General features: G+C 26.9%; 1 protein-coding gene across 2 annotated transcripts in view; it reads right to left on the reverse strand.

Moving 5' to 3' along the window:
* The window catches only part of LOC145840216 (queuine/queuosine transporter SLC35F2-like), a 34,101-nt gene that overhangs the window by 13,651 nt on the left and 1,945 nt on the right, over window positions 1–18,505 (reverse strand). Inside the window, exons 3-4 of one of the 2 annotated variants that reach the window (XM_082947385.1) lie at window positions 15,484–15,591; window positions 6,432–6,591 (exon numbers count right to left, since the gene is read on the reverse strand). In XM_082947385.1, the coding sequence (XP_082803511.1) occupies window positions 6,432–6,591; window positions 15,484–15,591 (268 nt within the window). The remainder of the gene's footprint in view (window positions 1–6,431; window positions 6,592–15,483; window positions 15,592–18,505) is intronic. The other variant, XM_082947386.1, reaches the window with a different exon arrangement.

The following is an 18,505-nucleotide window of genomic DNA, read 5'->3' on the forward strand; positions in this document are numbered from 1 at the left end:
ATGACTTAAATTATTATGACTCGCTAAATTTAAGTTATTAAAAGTTAAGACTAAACAATCTTATTAATCATATAAGTAAGTGAGAAGTACAAAGCAACTATGTTTTAATGACAATAATGTAAACGTGGTAATAAGCATAAAAACACCATTCTAAAAAATTTAAACACATAAAAATTTAAAGAAACTATGAAAATATTAATATATTTTAGTTATTCAATAAGAAATATAATCTGCTTAGTTCACAAGCTGTAGGCTGACTGAGCGCGAACAAAGCGCAGACTAAAGGCTATTGAACTACGCACAGAGCGCAGGCTAAAAACCAATGGGTGAAAACATAACAATGTTTAAGTTTTTATAAAGTAAATTTTTGATAAGTAATTCTCTAGCGCAAATGGCGGTTACTTAATAAACAACAAAGTGTATTTATTTTGTTAGATAATGTGTTGTGCTAAATGTTTTGTTTAAGTTATGCACTGGTAAATTTTTACTTAAACAGTTTCTTTTAGATAAATACTTTTTTAGTTACAGTTCTTTGTGGTTTGAGACGCCATTAGATATATAACAAATCTGACAAGACATTCAATAAACATTAAGCAATATTAAAAGTTTTTGTTTTGAAATTGTCCAAAAAAGTTAGTTGTATATTTTTATTAAGTATGAAAACAGTTTGCTATGATCTACTAGATTACTTTGATCTACTCTACAGTATTCTTCATTTAGCTCATAGGGTTTTATTAATCACTTTTATCACTTATTTTAATTGTTAGTCTTATTTCTTTCATTAATACCTAAGCTACCAGTTGCTTTTTGTTGCTTATTAAAACTCAAAAAAAAATTGAGACCTGTAATTGTATGGAAAAATATTTATTAGGATTTTTATTAGTATTAGGATTACCGGGGTCAGGTAAATTTAGAATTTTCAAAACTTTATAGATAAACCTCTTAGTTATTTTTTAAGAATTTGAAACCCGTAATAGTTGTAGTAAACTTTTTTTGTTATTCGATCATATTTACCAGAAACTCCTTTTACGGGCTGGACATTAAAAAAAAAATTCGCAAATTTGTATTAAAAATTAACTTTTAAGTAGTATCACGAACGAAATAGCACATTTGAAAAGCACATTTCTTTTAAGAAAGCTCAATGTTAGTTGCATTCCACAAGTTAGCTCTCCAGATTAAAACTACGTATCTCGCCAAAGGTTTCTATTTGGAGGGCTAGGTCCAGCCAATCGACTGTTCATTGATAATATTTATGTGAAGTTAGGTAAATATTTTCTGGTCCATTAAAAACAATTTGCACAGAACTTTTTTTGGTCAACTAACATATGTTTCTCTGTGTTAATCAAGTAATCATGGTTCAATAGAGTTCTGTAAAAAAATAAGTACTGCAAAGAAAGAATAGAACAGGACTCCGTGGAGCATATATTAGTTGAATAAGGAAAAGTAATGTGCAAGTTATTTTTATTATATATTCCAGCGAACTTGCTTCGTTTAGGGTCTGAATTAACAAAACATTAGCTTGTAATTTTGAATATCCATATTGTGGTTTATTAGTGTTCAGCTTAAACAACTTTATTATAGAATAAGAGTGGACATCAAACGGCCTGCAGGTAAAATCTGGTTTTTAAGGGAAGCTGAAGTTTCGCAGACATTAAAAAAAAGATATTTGCGTTTATGAACACTTATTCGCTATAAACATTTTTTTCCTTAAAAATTAATGGTGCTCACAATTCTTATTCAATTTAGACAAAAACATCTCAAACGACTCTTCTTGCTTTGTATATATGACACATGACACTTTTTGTTTAGATTAAATAAAAACGTCCTAAAAGTTCAATTAATTTTTTTCTTCTTTATTCTTATTTTAAAAAAACTGTTTGTTCATTAAAAAATTAATGGATAATCTGCAAAATTATTTTAATTTTTATTAACGATACTCAGCCAATCTACAAATTTAAAAGGTTAAAGCATACACAGTAAGCTGGCAAGGAGCAATTTACATTTAAGTGTCACAAAAGCACTATTATACAACTTAAAATTACAATTAGTGTTACAAATAGAATGATTATAAGTTTTAATAGAAATTATAAGGTTTGTTTTTATTTATAAAAAATTTAAGTTTTAATTTATAATGAGACTTTCGACCTAAATAGAGAAAAAAATTACTACTTCTAACGAACTTAGATTATTTAGAGAGTAAATGGGATAATTTATTACAAGCAAGTATAAACATAAATAAAACAATACTGCCTTTTTATAGATAATAGCAAACTTATAAAACTAACAATTTTACAACAACCGATTTTTAATAGGATAGTTTTACCAAGAATAATTTTTGTTTCAGAATAGTTTTTAATCGTTTGTTTATTTGATAAAACGTTTACTTTAAAAACAATGGAAAAATAATTTGCTGTTAAAACAACTTCATTTAATTCTTTATTCAATTTTTGTATTATTGTTTTACTTAGGTTTTGTTTCAAAATAGTTATTTTTATTCATCCATAATGCTATTTCTTGAAGATAAGAATTTTATAAGATACAGTTTCTTATAAATATAGGTTTTCGTAATTACTTTAAGTATTGTTTGGGAAAAGTTTTTTATTTTTATTTCCCCCATAGCATTAATTATTTATTAACAATAACTTACATCAAACAGTTCCTTACTAAGATAGTTTTTAATTTAAAGTTTTCATCGGTAAAGTTTTTGTTTTTATATTCATTTCATTTGGATTTACTTTTACATACATTTACTTTTACATACAAAAATATCATTATAATGTAAAAATCTTCTAGCTTTTAAAAATTTTGTTTTATACACAGTTTTGAATTGCTACGTCATAATATATTTTTTCACTTTAATTTACTTAGTTGCATGAATGTGTTTTAGTTCTGTAAGTTTAAAGTTCACTGAAGAATGACTGTTGTCCGAAATCGATATGAACTTAAGTATACAATAAACCTGTAGATTTTTTAAACCATCGTTTGATTTTTTGTAACTATTGATGATGCAGGAAAAAAAATCACAAGTAATAACAATTGACTGTGTCCTGGACCGATTTGAGAATTATATATAAATCTTGTCTACTTCAAGAGAGTAACAGTTAATTTCAAAAATATCTAAAACCTTTAAAAATATATTCACTCCTGTTAAGATACATATTTGTAATTATTATATAGATTTGTTGTCAAAATTTCTAAAATAAAAAAAATAAAAAAAATCATCTGAGACAGGTGTTTTGAGAAATTTTACTATAAAAAATACCCTTTATTGCCCGTAACCCATCAATAAATTTTCGGACAGAATAGCAGCCTTTTAAAATGAGAAACAATATATATTCTTCTTAAATCTTCAAAAAATTTCGATTTTTTTTTTGGTTAATACTAAACCATAGACAACCTTTAAGAACCTTAAAAAAGTATTTATATTAAAGCTTTTAAGGTATTTTTAGCAGTTGCGGTAGGCCTTAATTTTAACATAAGTTTTAGGAGTTTTCGAATTATTAATAAAATTCAAAGCAGCAAAAACTTGCTACGTAATATTAAATATACTTTTAGCAGAATAGAACTAAACACAATTTTCAAAAGAAGAAACCAGCTCTAAACAATAAAATAATATTCTTGGTTTTATTTTTTAGTCACTAAAATGGTCAATGGCCGTTTGACTTTCTTTTCAGCCCACTGTGGCATAGTAATTTATGCCTCCTGTCACTAAACTTATTTTAGATACTTAAACTACTTTTTTTTTCTTATCGAAATCATCTTGAATGTGAAACAATTTTATACAGGTAGCTGTCAAATTTGCACGAGCATACAAAATTGCACGAGGGGTAAAAATTTCACGAGAGCACAAAACTGTACGAAGATACTTTTGCACGAGCAGACGATTGTGCACGGAGCGTTTTTGCACGAGATATTTTTTTTTACTGTCACTGTTACCCCTAACCCTTACCCTCGGTCGGTAGCTTTTTTATTTTAATTGGTTTTAATTAAAAATAATAATAATTATTATTATAATTTTATAAGTTATTTTTTTTACTATCACTTTTACCCCTAACCCTTACTCTCGGTCAGTGTTTTTTTATATTATTATTATTATTAAAGTTTATTGTCAAACGATGGACCTAGGCATTAAAACCCAAGTCACTTAAACTGTAAGACACTAACATAAAAAGAAAAAAACAAATTACAGTAATAAATAAACATAAACATAAAACTTATACAAGGCACAAACTGAATAAACTAAAACTTTCACAACCAAAATATTCAACAAATCCAAAGTCACCAATCTCCAATTGTACATTCCAAAGCAACAAATCCCTGAAACAAGCATATCCTGTCATTCTGAACCTAGCTCGAAACTCTAGGAACCATCTTGAAGACCACTTTTCATCAAACACGAACTTCAAGACAGCATTTATTTTCAACTAGACAGAATTCTTCATCTTGCAGAACATTGAAACAACTATTCGCCATTCGTCTATATTTTCAGAGTTTCACCACGGCAAATTCAGTCAAAAATCACTTTAAACATGTGGCAGCAACAATTCACAAATCTAGCTTAGGAATCAACTGAGTATCCTATAATTTCAAAATCTAAAGCCCCGAGCACATTGACAATAGACCGTCCAAATGATCGAAATTTAAAAGTACTTAAGATCTATAAGGGGAAGGTGTAGCTTACAGATTAAACTACCAATAAACTACATACCACACACCAAATTAATGGTTAAAGAGATGAAAAAAACTAATTACTTAAAAATTTTACTAGTAAATATTTTATTTAAATCAAATTTTTTTAAGTTTAATCGAAAGTGTTCAAGATTTTTACATAATACTAGTTCATTTGGAAGTTCGTTCCACATTTTTACCGAACGATAGAAAAAAGATTTTTGCCAACCAACATTGTTGAAATGATATTTGCATGTATATTTTCTATTATTACCTCTGAGTGAGTAATTATTTTTATAAGGTTTAAAGAAAGTTTGAGAATCAATAGTAGTTTCATTGTTAATCAGTTAAAAAAAAGTAATAAGATCAAATTCAAGTCTTCTGTACTCTAAAGTTTTTATATTAAGCTTTGTTAGTCTGTCTATGTAAGACGTATATGAAATGTTGCACCGATTAAAGATTGATCTGGTAAATTTTCTTTGAATAGATTCTAGTTGGTTGATGTCTTTTATAGAACATGGAGACCATAAAGGTGTGTTGTATTCCATCTTAGGACGGATGTAAACTAAGTACAAATTTTTAAGAATTACCAAATCCGTAGATATAAAGCTTTTTAGAATTTGAAAAGATAAAATTGATGCAGTACGGTAAATATAGTTAATGTGATGGTTCCATTTTAAATAATTTGAAATAAAAATTCCAAGGTCTTTAAATACTTCAGTTTTAGGTAAGATTACATTGTTTATTTTAAAGTCAAACGTTGGAATAGCCGTAGTTCTGTGAATATTCAAAACTTGACATTTGCTGGGATTTAGGTTTAATCTCCTTTATTTTAACCAATGGTAGATTTTATCTAAAGATTTTTGTAAAACTAAGTTAAATTTGCTAAATATGTTTGTGTCGTCTGCAAAAAGCTTAATGTTGCTATTAGAATCAACTTCTGTGGCTATATCATTTATATAAATTATAAATAAAAGTGGTCCAATAACCCCTCCTTGTGGAACTCCACTAAAAATTGGTAAGGATTCTGAGAACGTGTTACTGATAACTACTCTTTGTGATCTTTCCTGAAGAAATTCTTTAAACCATTTAACTAGATTTATATAAATTTTGTATTGAAATAAAGTTTTAATTAACTTAAAATGAGAGACAGAGTCAAACGCTTTCTGAATGTCTGTATAAATTACATTGATAGATTTATTGGTAAAAAAAGATATTAACCATTAATTTTTTTTTTGTATTTTTTTACTCTCGTGCATAAATGTAACTCGTGCAAAATTGACCCTTTGAGCAAAATCATCTTCGTGCAATTTAGTCCCCTCGTGCAATTTAGTAACCTCGTGCAATTTTGTCTTCGTGCAATTTAGACCCGTTCCCATATTATACAGTATTTTTCGGTAAAACTTAAGACTTCTAGTTTACTATCTTAGTAATCTATTTTGAAGTTTTTTTTTTTACTTCCACATATGTTTTCAATTAGTTTTTTATTTTTCTTCGCTCATTTTTTTGATTATTCTTAATACTGAATGAAACATTTTCTGAAACTTCTAAAATTAAAAAACCTAGAAAAGATTTTGTTTTTTGTCTAAAGTCGTTCATTCCATATAATAAGTATCGAATTTTTCAATTTTAATTCGTTATAAAACAGTAAAAAGCCACTAGAAGCTTAGTTAAAACATACTGTTAGTAAAAATTAAAATTCTACCCTCATATCATCGAATGTCTACATAAACATGCTTAAATAAAATTGCAGAAAAACAAACCTTGTTCCTTACTATCATCCAAAAGAACATCCGCAACTACCATACAAACAACACCAATTAATGATACAATTAGTCCAGTAAAGTGTACGATCTTGTAGCGAACACCCAAAAAATACCATGATAATAACATAACTACAACTATCACAAAACAATCTAGTAGCTGTTAAAAAAAAACATTTTATTAACTAATTTTTTAAAAGGAGAGGCGTATTAATGCTTAAAAATTTTATTTCAGTATGTGTGTACATTTTAATTTATTTTATGTTTTTTTTATAAAATTGACTAATAATACAAATTTTATACCTTTTAGAGCTGTTTCAAAGTTTAAGACACGTTCTTCAACAAAGTTTTTTTTATTTACATATCTACTTAACTTGTTTTGTGAAGTCTGTGATAAGTGGCAATAACATTAAATATTTTAAAACTTTAAATTTATAGTTCTTTATTTGTAGTTTTGTGATTTTCAGTTGTTTGTTTAGAGCAGTGTTTCCCAAACTTTTTTTTCAAATTGCCCCCTTCGATGAAATTAAAAATGCTATTGCCCCCTCCAACAAGACTACCATTTAAAACACCTAATTTTTTTTTTGCTCTTCACCTGCAACTCAGGAATATCTAGTGTAAGTTTCAAAATTTTAAAATCGCCACCCCTTTCGCTCCTTTACTAATTATTGCCCCCAAAATAACTAAAACCGCCCACTTTGGGAAACCCTGGTTTAGAGGGAAGTTCAATCAATTTTACACTGAAATTCGTCCTCTAAAAAGTTTCATAATTACGTCATAGTGTTTTTTTTGTGGAATTAGTGTATTAATGTAATGCACAGTGCAATTAAATTCGAACTTAAATAGCTGAATATTACAAGCAATAGCTTGTATGAAACAATTGTACTGTCTTTTTTGAATTCAGCAATTTGTAATATACTATATTTCAATGCTCCATTCTGCAAAAGTGTAGCAACACGGGTAGAGAAACGCTTCCTAGAGATTGTGGATGGACCAATCCGTATAGTAAAGTTTTTAACAGGAAGACTTTAAAAGTGTCCTATTCCTGTATGCAAAACATGAGACAACTAATAATATTTCACAATCAAAAGATGTTAGACACGCAAGATAAAGAAAAACGAATGTGTGACTGTAGAAAGCAAGAATGTCCGGTTAATGGTAAATGTTTAACGTAAAATATGATTTATAAAGCGACCGTGAAAACTGAAAACCAAACCAAGTTTTATATTGGCTCCACTGGACTAACGCTCAAAGATCACTACACAAAACACAGGTATAGCTTTAATCATGAAAAACATGGAAATGCGACAACTTTATCACAGTATATTTGGAAACTGAAAAATAACAGAATTAATTTTAAAATTTACTGGGAAATAATAACAAAAACGAAAAACAAGTACAGTTTAAAAAATGGATGTAAATTATGCAACGCGGAAAAATTAAAAATTTAAAACATTAAAAAATCGGAATCTCTAAACAAAACAAATGAATTGCAAACTGGTTGTTTACATTACCGAAAACAATTCATATAAAAATTGTGTTATTAATGTTATTTAATTAGTTATACTATTATCCATAATATCAAATTTTCATTTTTTTTTACTGTTCTTAGAAGTTTGCCTTTAATTGAATAAAATACTTGGCTGAGGACGCGTGTCGAACACAGAAACAGTTGTTCCAAGAGAAGTTTATTTTTGTGCAACTTTATTTTTACATATATTTATTTGATTATATAAAAACAATAGGTTTATACGACCGTTTCGTATATGAGATATATAACTTCATATACTCATCAGTAAGCTAAAGTTTATTTACAATGTTAAACAGAAATTTAGAATTTGAAAACTTATGTTTGAGACTAGACATTGATTATTTAAAGGGTAAGGTTCTTTGCGGCAATTGCAGAGTTTATCTTTTGTGGTGCTTTCATAGTTTATATCGTTTTTGTTTAATATTTTATTGTTGTGTGCTATTATTTTGCTTCTAAAATTACTTGTACAACTGTATGATATTTTGATTGTGTTGCGGTTGAATATTTTATTATATGGGTGGGTGGTTTTAATCAAATGATGTGGTAATCAGATTTAAAAATTGTTTGGCTTTTTTAGAACTTACATTTAAACTAATTAATGGGTTGAAAAATATTATATCTCTTTTTCTTTGTTTTTTATTTCTTTTTGATAAAGTGGTCTTATCGTATTTTAAGGTATCTTTGTAATTGGCTGAAATTAATGCTTTTTGGAATTCACTTTTTACATTGTTAAAATATTCTCCGTTGTTAGATAGTTTTATTAGTCTTCTGTTTATTGTTTCGGGTAGTTGTTTTAGTATTTGTCGGGGGTGACTAGAGTTGTTGTTTACGTACAAAATTGGTGAGTTTGGTTTGTTGTAGGGTTGGTAACTTGAGCTTAATGTGTTGAAGGATACATCTAAAAATTCTGTTTGGAATAATCTGGATTATATTGTTATTCTAAAGCCGTTTGTTTAAATAATTTAATTAAATATTTAGCAGTGTTTTCAGCTGATCTCGGTGGTTTGCTTCTTATTATCCCTAGTCCGTCATCTCTATATTGTCCGAATTCATAATCTTTAAAATTTTACTTTTTTTTGATTTCATTCAGTAAAATAACCCTATAAAATCGCAGATTTCTGCTCCGTTAAACAATCTCATACTACATTGAATAACTGGTTTGAACTTATTTCTTCCAAGGTTTGGTTTTTATGTGTTAAAACTGCTTTAAAAGAGTGTATTATTAGATTCATTTCTTTGTCTGCTATTGGGTAAAATTTTTTAGTGAATTCTAATGCTTTAATTAAACTATTTTTAGTTATACTTGGGTAAAACTTGGTAGTATCGATTTTTATGAACCTGTAATTTTTGTTAAGTTTTGAATTTTCGAACCAGGTGATCACTTCGTCTGTATTTTTCCATTGGTTTAATTTAGAACGTTTCGTATTGTAAAATTAATTTTATCTAATAAATTTTTTGAGTGTTTGGTGAAAGGTGATTTACTTGGGTTTATGACTCTGTATTCGATTTTATTGGGAAGTTTTCTTTGTGATCTATAGTTGTAAAGAACGCTTGTTTTTTTTTTCGAGTTTTGGTATCTTGCCTTCTACGTGATGTGTTTTTTATAAAAATATACATTAACAGATTTTTTTTTGGGTGATAGTGCTCGACTAATTGAATTGGAGCTAAATATTTATTTGATTATATAAAAACAATAGGTTTATACGACCGTTTCGTATATGATATATATAACCTCAAGTAGTCATCAGTGAAGCTAAAGTTTTTAAGATCAGTGTTTAACAGCAAATTAAAATTTTAAAATTTTATAATTATTATGACGTAGTAATAATAAAGGTTTTTTTTGTACAGTAAGTCAAGTTTGAAAAAATACGCTGATCTTGTTAGTTTAAGAATTTATGCATTTTGTAAAGTTTGGAAAGGTTGTATTAGAAAAACGCTTTAAAATATGTTAAAAAAATGTTCGGTTCAGCCATTCGTGTTCCCGGCTTAGTTTTACTTTGATTTAATATTAAGTTGGTTTTAATTTTTCTAAAAAAGTTTTTGGTAATGAGTGCATATATTTTGTCTTTCGCTTTTCTTGTTTAGTGTTATGTTCTTTTCGGACTTATAAATTTCGATTTTTTCTAAGTTACCAAGTCTGCAGCCGAATTTAGTATTAAATTTTTATTTTGTTCTGTTTAGTATTTCCCTTTTAATTATATAGTCTGTGCTATTATCTTTTAAATTCCAAATGTAGTTTGCCAGTTCTGTTGTTTGTCTTTTGTTAATGTTGTTTAATGAAGATTTGCGATTCCTATATATATATATATATATAAAATAAGGTTAATGTTTAAACGTAAACACTTTCAACTGAGCCCACTTGAAGGGCTTTTAAATAATTTATTCAAATGGCGATTTTAAAAATTCTGGAACATATGTTTCACAAAGCTTTAATTTTTCATAAAGCTTTGATCATCAGCCAGTTAAATTCAAAATACAAAGCACTGTACTAAACAAAGATACAAAAGTTATGCAAAAAAACAAAAAACAGTATGACGTAATATTGTACATTACAAATATTCAGTACAAAAATCGATCTACCTTCTAACTAATTAAACAACTAAAATTAACGAAAACAACAGTTAATTGACTATAAAATGCTTCAAAATTTGTTGTGTTTTAAAAGAAGCTTTTTTATATGTCGACAAGACGATATAAATTCGCTTCGCTTATTTAAACAACCTTCCTTTTTTAACGCACACATAACGGCTGTTGATTCTTTTAAGCACAGCCTACAAACAGGGTTGTTACCATCTGCTATTGGCTGTGCTCTTTTTATCACATAAATTATATATATATATATATATAATAATTTATTCAAATGGCGATTTTAATAATTCTGGAACATATGTTTCACAAAGCTTTAATTTTTCATAAAGCTTTGATCATCAGCCAGTTAAATTCAAAATAAAAAGCACTGTACTAAACAAAGATACAAAAGTTATGCAAATATAAATTATTTAAAAGCCCTTCAAGTGGGCTCAGTTGAAAGTGTTTAAGTTTAAACATTAACCTTATTTTATATATATATATATACATATATAAAGATACCACAGATTTTCTTGTGTTAAAACTTTATTTCAACTAACAGTGTTTCACTGCTCTCAAATAAATTTAAGATCTGTTCTTAAATTTATTTGAGAGCAGTGAAACGCCGTTAGTTGATATCAAGTTTTAACACAAGAACATCTGTGGTATATAGTCCAATAAGCTTAGCTTATCAGGATCTCCAGGATTTAACGCCTTTTAACGTTACATCTTATATATAAAGATATTTATATAAAATAAGGTTAATATTCAAACTTGAACACCTTCTACTGAGCACACTTGAAGAGCTTTTAAATAATTTAATGAAATGACGATTTTAAAAATGCTGGAACATATGTATCATAAAGACAAAAAAGATTGTCTCTAAACTTCAGCCAGTTCAAATTTAAAAAATTTATTTTTAAATTTGAACTGGCTGAAGATTAGAGACAATCTTTTTTTATCCTTATGAAACATATGTTCCAGCATTTTTAAAATCGTCATTTCATTAAGGATATTTATATATATATATAAAGTGGTCTTATCGTATTTTAAGGTATCTTTGTAATTGGCTGAAATTAATGCTTTTTGGTATTCACTTTTTACACTGTTAAAAGATTCTCTGTTGTTAGATAGTTTTATTAGTCTTCTGTTATTGTTTTGGGTAGTTCTTTTAGTACTTTATATTTTTGTATATATATATATATTTATTATTTTGATTAAATAAAAACAATAGGTTTATACGACCGTTTCGTATATGAGATATATAACCTCATATACTCATCAGTAAGCTAAATTTTATTTACAATATATTTTTTTTATATTATAATATAATATAATTAATATATATTTATATACAGAAGATAAGGTGATTATTTAAATTTATACACTTTCTACAGAGCCCACTTGAAGGGCTTTTAAATAATTTATTAGGAAAATAAGATTTTAAAAATTTCAGAACATACGTTTCATAAAGACAAAAAAAGATTGTATTTAACCTTCAGCTGGTTCAATTAAAATAAAAATTAATTTGGTAAACAGAGATGCAAAAGTTATACAAAAAACAATATAACGTAAGAATCGAATATAGTACATAACAAATATTCGGTGCAAAAATTGATCTTTCGTCTAACTAAAAAAACAGCTAAAATTCACTAAAACCACAGTTAAGTGACCATAAAACACTTTAAAATTTATTGTATTATAAGAAGAGCTTTATTATTTAAACATCCTTCCTTTTTCAACGCATACACAACGGCCGTTAATTTTTTTTAAAGTTGAAAAAGGGAGGATGTTTAAATAAGAGGAGTGAAACCATATCGTCTTGTTGACATATCAAAAAGCTCCTCTTAAAATACAACAAATTTTAAAGTGTTTTATGGTCACTTAACTGTGGTTTTAGTGAATTTTAGTTGTTTTTTTAGTTAGACGGAAGATCAATTTTTGCACCGAATATTTGTTATGTACTATATTCAATTCTTACGTTATATTGTTTTTTGTATAACTTTTGCATCTCTGTTTACCAAATTGATTTTTATTTTAATTGAACCAGCTGAAGATTAAAGACAATCTTTTATTTGTCTTTAGGAAACGTATGTTCTGAAATTTTTTAAATCGTATTTTCCTAATAAACTATATATAGCCACAAAAGCGAGAAGGGTAAGAACAAGAAAAGAAGGAGGAGAAATATTTTATATTTGAACGCTCCATTCTGCAAAAGTGTGGCAACACGGGTTGGGAAGCGCTTCCTAGAGATTGTGGACAATAACTTTACTGAAAACCATCCATATTGTAAAGTTTTTAACAGGAAGACACTAAAAGTGTCCTACTCCTGCATGCCAAACATGAAACAACTTATAATGGCACACAATCGAAAGATGTTAGACACGCAGGACAAAGAGAGGCGAATGTGTGACTGCAAAAAACAAGAATGCCCGGTAAATGGAAGTTGCCTAATGGAAAATATTATATATAAAGCGACAGCCATAACTGAAAACCAGACCAAGTTTTATGTTGGCTCGACTGGACTATCGTTCAAGAATCGCTACACAAAGCACAAGTACAGCTTCAAACACGAAAAACATAAAAATACGACAACTTTATCGCAGTACATTTGGAAACTAAAAAATAACGAAGTTAATTTGAAAATTCAGTGGGAAATATTAACAAGAACGAAAAATAAATATAGTTTAAAAAACGAATGTAAATTGTGCAATGCGGAAAAAATTGAAATTTGAAAAGTTAACAAATCAGAATCTCTAAACAAAATAAACGAATTACAAACTGGCTGCATACATTATCGTAAACAATTTATCGAAAAACTTTGTTAATAATATTGTCTAAAATCAACTATATATTCTATTATTACGTCATACCTAATTTTGTATAATTTTATTGCTGTACTTACAAGTTTGCTTTTCATTGAATAAAACTTGGCTGAAGACGCGTATTAAACGCAGAAACAGCTGTACCAAGCAAAAGTTTATTTTGTGTATTTTAGTTCTATATATATATATATTAAAGGTTTTATAAAAAGTTCTGATCGATAGTGCTCGACAAATTAAGTTGGAGCTAAATATTTATCTAATTATATAAAAACTATAACTTAAACAGCTGTTTCACACATTGAAATGTAAAATTTCATGTGATCGTCAGTAAGTTACATTTTATTATAATAGTGAACAGAAATTTCAATTTTAAAATTTTTATAATAATTGTGACATAGTAATGGTACAATTTATTGTACGATTTCCAATAAACTGTACCATTACTACGTCACAATTATTATGAAAATTTTATAATCGAAAATCGTACAATAAACTTTACCATTACTACGTCACGATTATTATAAAAATTTTAAAATCGAAATTTCTGTTCACTATTATAATAAAATGTAACTTACTGACGATCACATGAAATTTTACATTTCAATGTGTGAAACAGCTGTTTAAATTATAGTTTTTATATAATTAGATAAACATATATATATATATATATATAAATATGTTTAAAAAAATAAAATGCACAAAATAAACTTTTGCTAGGGACAGCTGTATGTATATGTTTATTTATTTATTTCTGATGAAATGATCAATTCATTGAAACAGCCATAAATAATTCGAAAACTAGTTTTTTTTTTTCTGATACATTTTTTTTTATTGTTCTGATGAACAAAAACAGATTTTCAGTCACTTTATTGGTAGTAAAATATAATTCAACATAAGTTAAAAAGCACATGAAATTAAGCAAAAACTATAAGCATCGTTACTTCACTAAATCAATAAACTTAGAAACTAGACACACTATATTTGTATAAACGTTCAAAAATACTTAAAATAACAGTATAAAAATGTTTAAAATCACTCAAAATTTCTATTCATTTATTTAAAGCTAGATTTAAGTTTAGTTTTAAGAAAAGATCTCGTGTTTTTCCATATTGCAAAGAGGGTAGCCGTGTTTTAAGTTTAATTTACTTTTTGTCCATGTTAAAATTTTAACGGTAATATTAGAGTCTTCATTTTTACATTTAAAGTCCAAAAAATATTGCGAAAGCTTAATTTTAAGTTTGTAAATGCTGTTCTTAAAGGAATATTTATGTAGTGTGTACCTACTTTTAAACAATAAACCAGATGAGCCTACATACTGCTTACTGTTCTCCAGTGTTATTACTATCTCTTTTAGATGAAATTCGATAATAAAAAATTGCCATTCACCATGCGTTTATCTCTAGTTGCATTGTTTTGGTTCCTCTGTTCTTATATTTTTCGTTTATGTGACATTATCTGGCTCTTCATATTTTGCATGTACGAGTACAAAATTCTCAACAGTTTTCTGTTGAAAATTTTGTGGTCTGATTGCTTAGGGCCAAAATATTGGCTAACAATTTTCAGGAAACGTCTACCAATTTTGTCTCTACCGACAAACAAAATGGTGGTGTGACCTATAGTAGTCTTTTTTTTTTCTTTTTTGTGTAATATCCATTACCAGCATTGTATTTCAACTCATGTTTGTGACCTCCTTTAGGTAATGTTCTTTAGCTCTGTTGAAAGAGTTTTCATCCTTAGATATAATTGTCAATATTTTATTGATCGATTTAGGTACTTGGTTGACAACATATCAAGGTTGGTTTGATTGTAAATTGACATATGTAGGTTGAAAGTTTAGTTAATATTATCAGAGTTGCCAAAGGTTCTTGTGAATTTCTTCCAGATCTTTAAAAGTTCTTCCAGGTTTTTAAAAACCAAGTTTTTTAGTTCATTTTTAGTATTAAATTTAACTTAAGTGAAAACATATGTCCTAAATAATATAAAAAGTTGAAAAAATACTGTTAATATAGGTTTTAAGTAACTTAATTTTCAAAAAAAAATACTGCATTTCACTAATCTAGTTACTTTAATATTTTTTAATAAAAACTTATTTTTATAGTAAGTAAAACTAAAAAAGTTTTATAACTACTTGAACACTAGTTAATGTTGTGTACTGATAAGCTAGAACGATCAAATAATTTGCTTCAACATCTATAATTGCTATGAAGAAGTATTTGTACCAAGATTCTTTAATTATCTGTTAATAATTTTTTACAGTTAATTAAAAGCTCTAAAAGTAAATAAAACTTTAGTAATACAAATTTATACACTATGAGTATGTTTTTTGTAGATAAGCACAGTAATTTACTTCAGTAATTTACTAAGAAAATTTGTACACACAAGATTCTTTTTCAAATAGTTTTTTACATTGTATAAATTATTATATATAAAACAACACATTGCAAATTACTTGCCAGAACAAATTATTGATATTTCGTTTTGGCATTTTAATTCTCAAACCCTTTTTTCAAAACAGAGCCATTGTAAATGAAGCTTTTTTAACTATTAATATTTTTAAAACTTGTACTTTTTGTCCTTAACTAATTAAGACTAGTTGCTTAGTGATATAAGTTTAATAACACTAAGATTTATGTTATTCTCAAATATTTTCAACTATGAATTTCATAATTAAGGTCATAGGGAAAGGGTGAAACAATTTATTGAAAGTTTATTAATTTTAACATAATAAACTTAGCTACCAGTTTTTTTTTACCGTTCCTGAAAATTTAAAGTAAATTTCTAGATGTAAGCAATTAAAGTTAAAGAAATCAAAAGGCTTTTTATTTTATTGTGGGCACAAATAAAAAAAGCAAAAATAGACTGTTTCATTAAAACATATCACCTGCTTCAGTTTTTAAGCAACTTTTTTTTTAATTTTCAGGGTAATCTATAAACTAGTGAACAAAATAGAATTTGTAAGAAATAAATCTTATTTTTTTAATATATTTTTCAATTAAAAAAGAAAAATGCTTTTATTACTTCGGTTTTTTTTTTAATCTGCTTTCTAAAAATTATTCAGTTTATTGAATTAAGCTTTTGTGAAAATTCGAAGTAAACTAGTTTAAAAATGAAGCAGTTAAATATTTGATAATTTTTCAAAATTTAGAGAGAATCAATAATGGTAAATTTTACTTCATACAGCTGTATTGGATTTTTTTCACCAAAACTGGCTATATGTTAAAAGTTAAATAAAATTTTTGTTCAAATAAAAGCATCCTATAGTATATACTCCAACCTTTTAGACAAGAGCTAATGCTAATATTTATATTTTTTAATGCTGGAACCTCTGCGCCTAAGGCCTTCATAGAATTCATTTCAAAGTACTATTGATAAAACCTTGTCAGTAAAATATCTTGGTAAATAAAATGAAACTTAAGTTTGTTTTAACTAAACAAATCATTTTAAATTTAAACTGTCAAATGATATATTAATTGAATAATACTGCTTTATTCAAATTGAGTTTAACTTGTAGAATTGAACTAAAAAGCTGACCAAAATTTAATTTACTGGTACTAGTGGATGTCATTTAATTGTTGTTTAGTATAGGAGAAAAACAAACTGCAGCCTTCAAAAGACAAATTAGGGCCTGCAAAAAAATTGAAACTCATACTAGATATTCTAAGGTTTGAAATGAAGAGTAAAAACTGGTCGTAGGTAAAATTTACAGGAGATTTAAAACTTACACTAGATGTTTTATGGTCTAGAATTTATAATCCTTACAGTATAAATTTTCTGTGGTTTGAAATTAAGTTAAAAAAAACTTATACTGATTTTATTTTACTGAAGTATCGAAACTTATTATGGTTTGTATTTTTAGAAAAAAAGTAAAGAGATCTCTACTACTAGGGGAGAAATAACATACTTATTCTTTCAAGACTTCATCATGCAAACTAAGTTTCGGTCAAAGACCTCGTCAGTGCTTAAATAAAAAATCTAAAGAGATATGTAACAGTCATGGAAAATAGTATTGAAGCAATAGCAATTTTTTACTTAAAAAAAAAACAAATTAAGTTTGAATTTATGGTTTAATTTTTAGTTTTATTTCGAAATCAATACAACAACAACAACAACAACAACAACAACAACAACAACAACAATAATAATAATAATTGTAGTAATAATAATAAGAAGAAGAAAAGCCTATATGTAGGCTTCTTTTTTTCTTCTTGTGAGTTTTCAAATAAATGTTGCTTAAATAAAAATGTAGCTAATAGTAGTAAAAGAGCTTTAAGTTACCATACACTTTAATGTAGCTAATTTCAATTATGAGGTAACTATCAAAAGATTAAATAATTATATGCTTGTAATAACTATGAAAATATGAAATTTAGCTTGAATGTTTTTTATAAAAACTTTTAGTTTCAAGAAAATAGTAGCTGCATAAAAATTTTAAGAGCATGCATAAAACCTATATTAGGAACAACTTAAGACTTAACTTTTAAAGTGTAGTTTTTTGAAGTGCAGGCAGGAGTAGAAGAGTTTGTATTTAACATAACAACATTGATTATAAAATAGGCTGGGAAATAATCCACCATATTGGCAAAGTCAAAAACCCAAAAAGTTTTTGCAGTACTTGCATACTAGAAAAAGTCGCGATTGCAAAAGCCAACAGAAGGGATAACCTAAATAAATGGTACAAACCCTTCTATAGGGAGCGTACAACACTCTTTTTTTACAAACTTTAATATTGGCACTTGTATGAAAGCTAAAATTGTATACTATAAATATTTTTACAGAATGTAAAAAGTTTACTAAGTTTTTGGATATAGTGAGTTTAGTATAAATCTTTCAATAAAAAAGTATAGTAAATAATTTTCTATTGCCAATTTTCTAAGACTTTTTGAAAAACTGACAATAGATCTTTTGTCTCCATTTTTAATTACTTGACCACAAAAATTTAGGAGATGTTCCTTGCATTAACAGAAAAAATCATAATGTAAAGATTTTTTTTCAATAAAAACTTTAGAAATTTATGACTAAAACAAATAATAGCATTTCTTTTTTTTTATAAATAAAACACCTTTATTTCAAAATAAAAAACTTCCTAAAAAATAGTAGGATTGTTTATTTTTAAGTTAAGATACACTGAGAAAGTTTCAGTACGATTGCTT

Source organism: Thalia democratica, chromosome 7 (genome assembly GCF_965202585.1).
Source record: "Thalia democratica chromosome 7, ktThaDemo2.hap1.1, whole genome shotgun sequence".
NCBI classification, from domain to species: Eukaryota; Metazoa; Chordata; class Thaliacea; order Salpida; family Salpidae; genus Thalia; species Thalia democratica.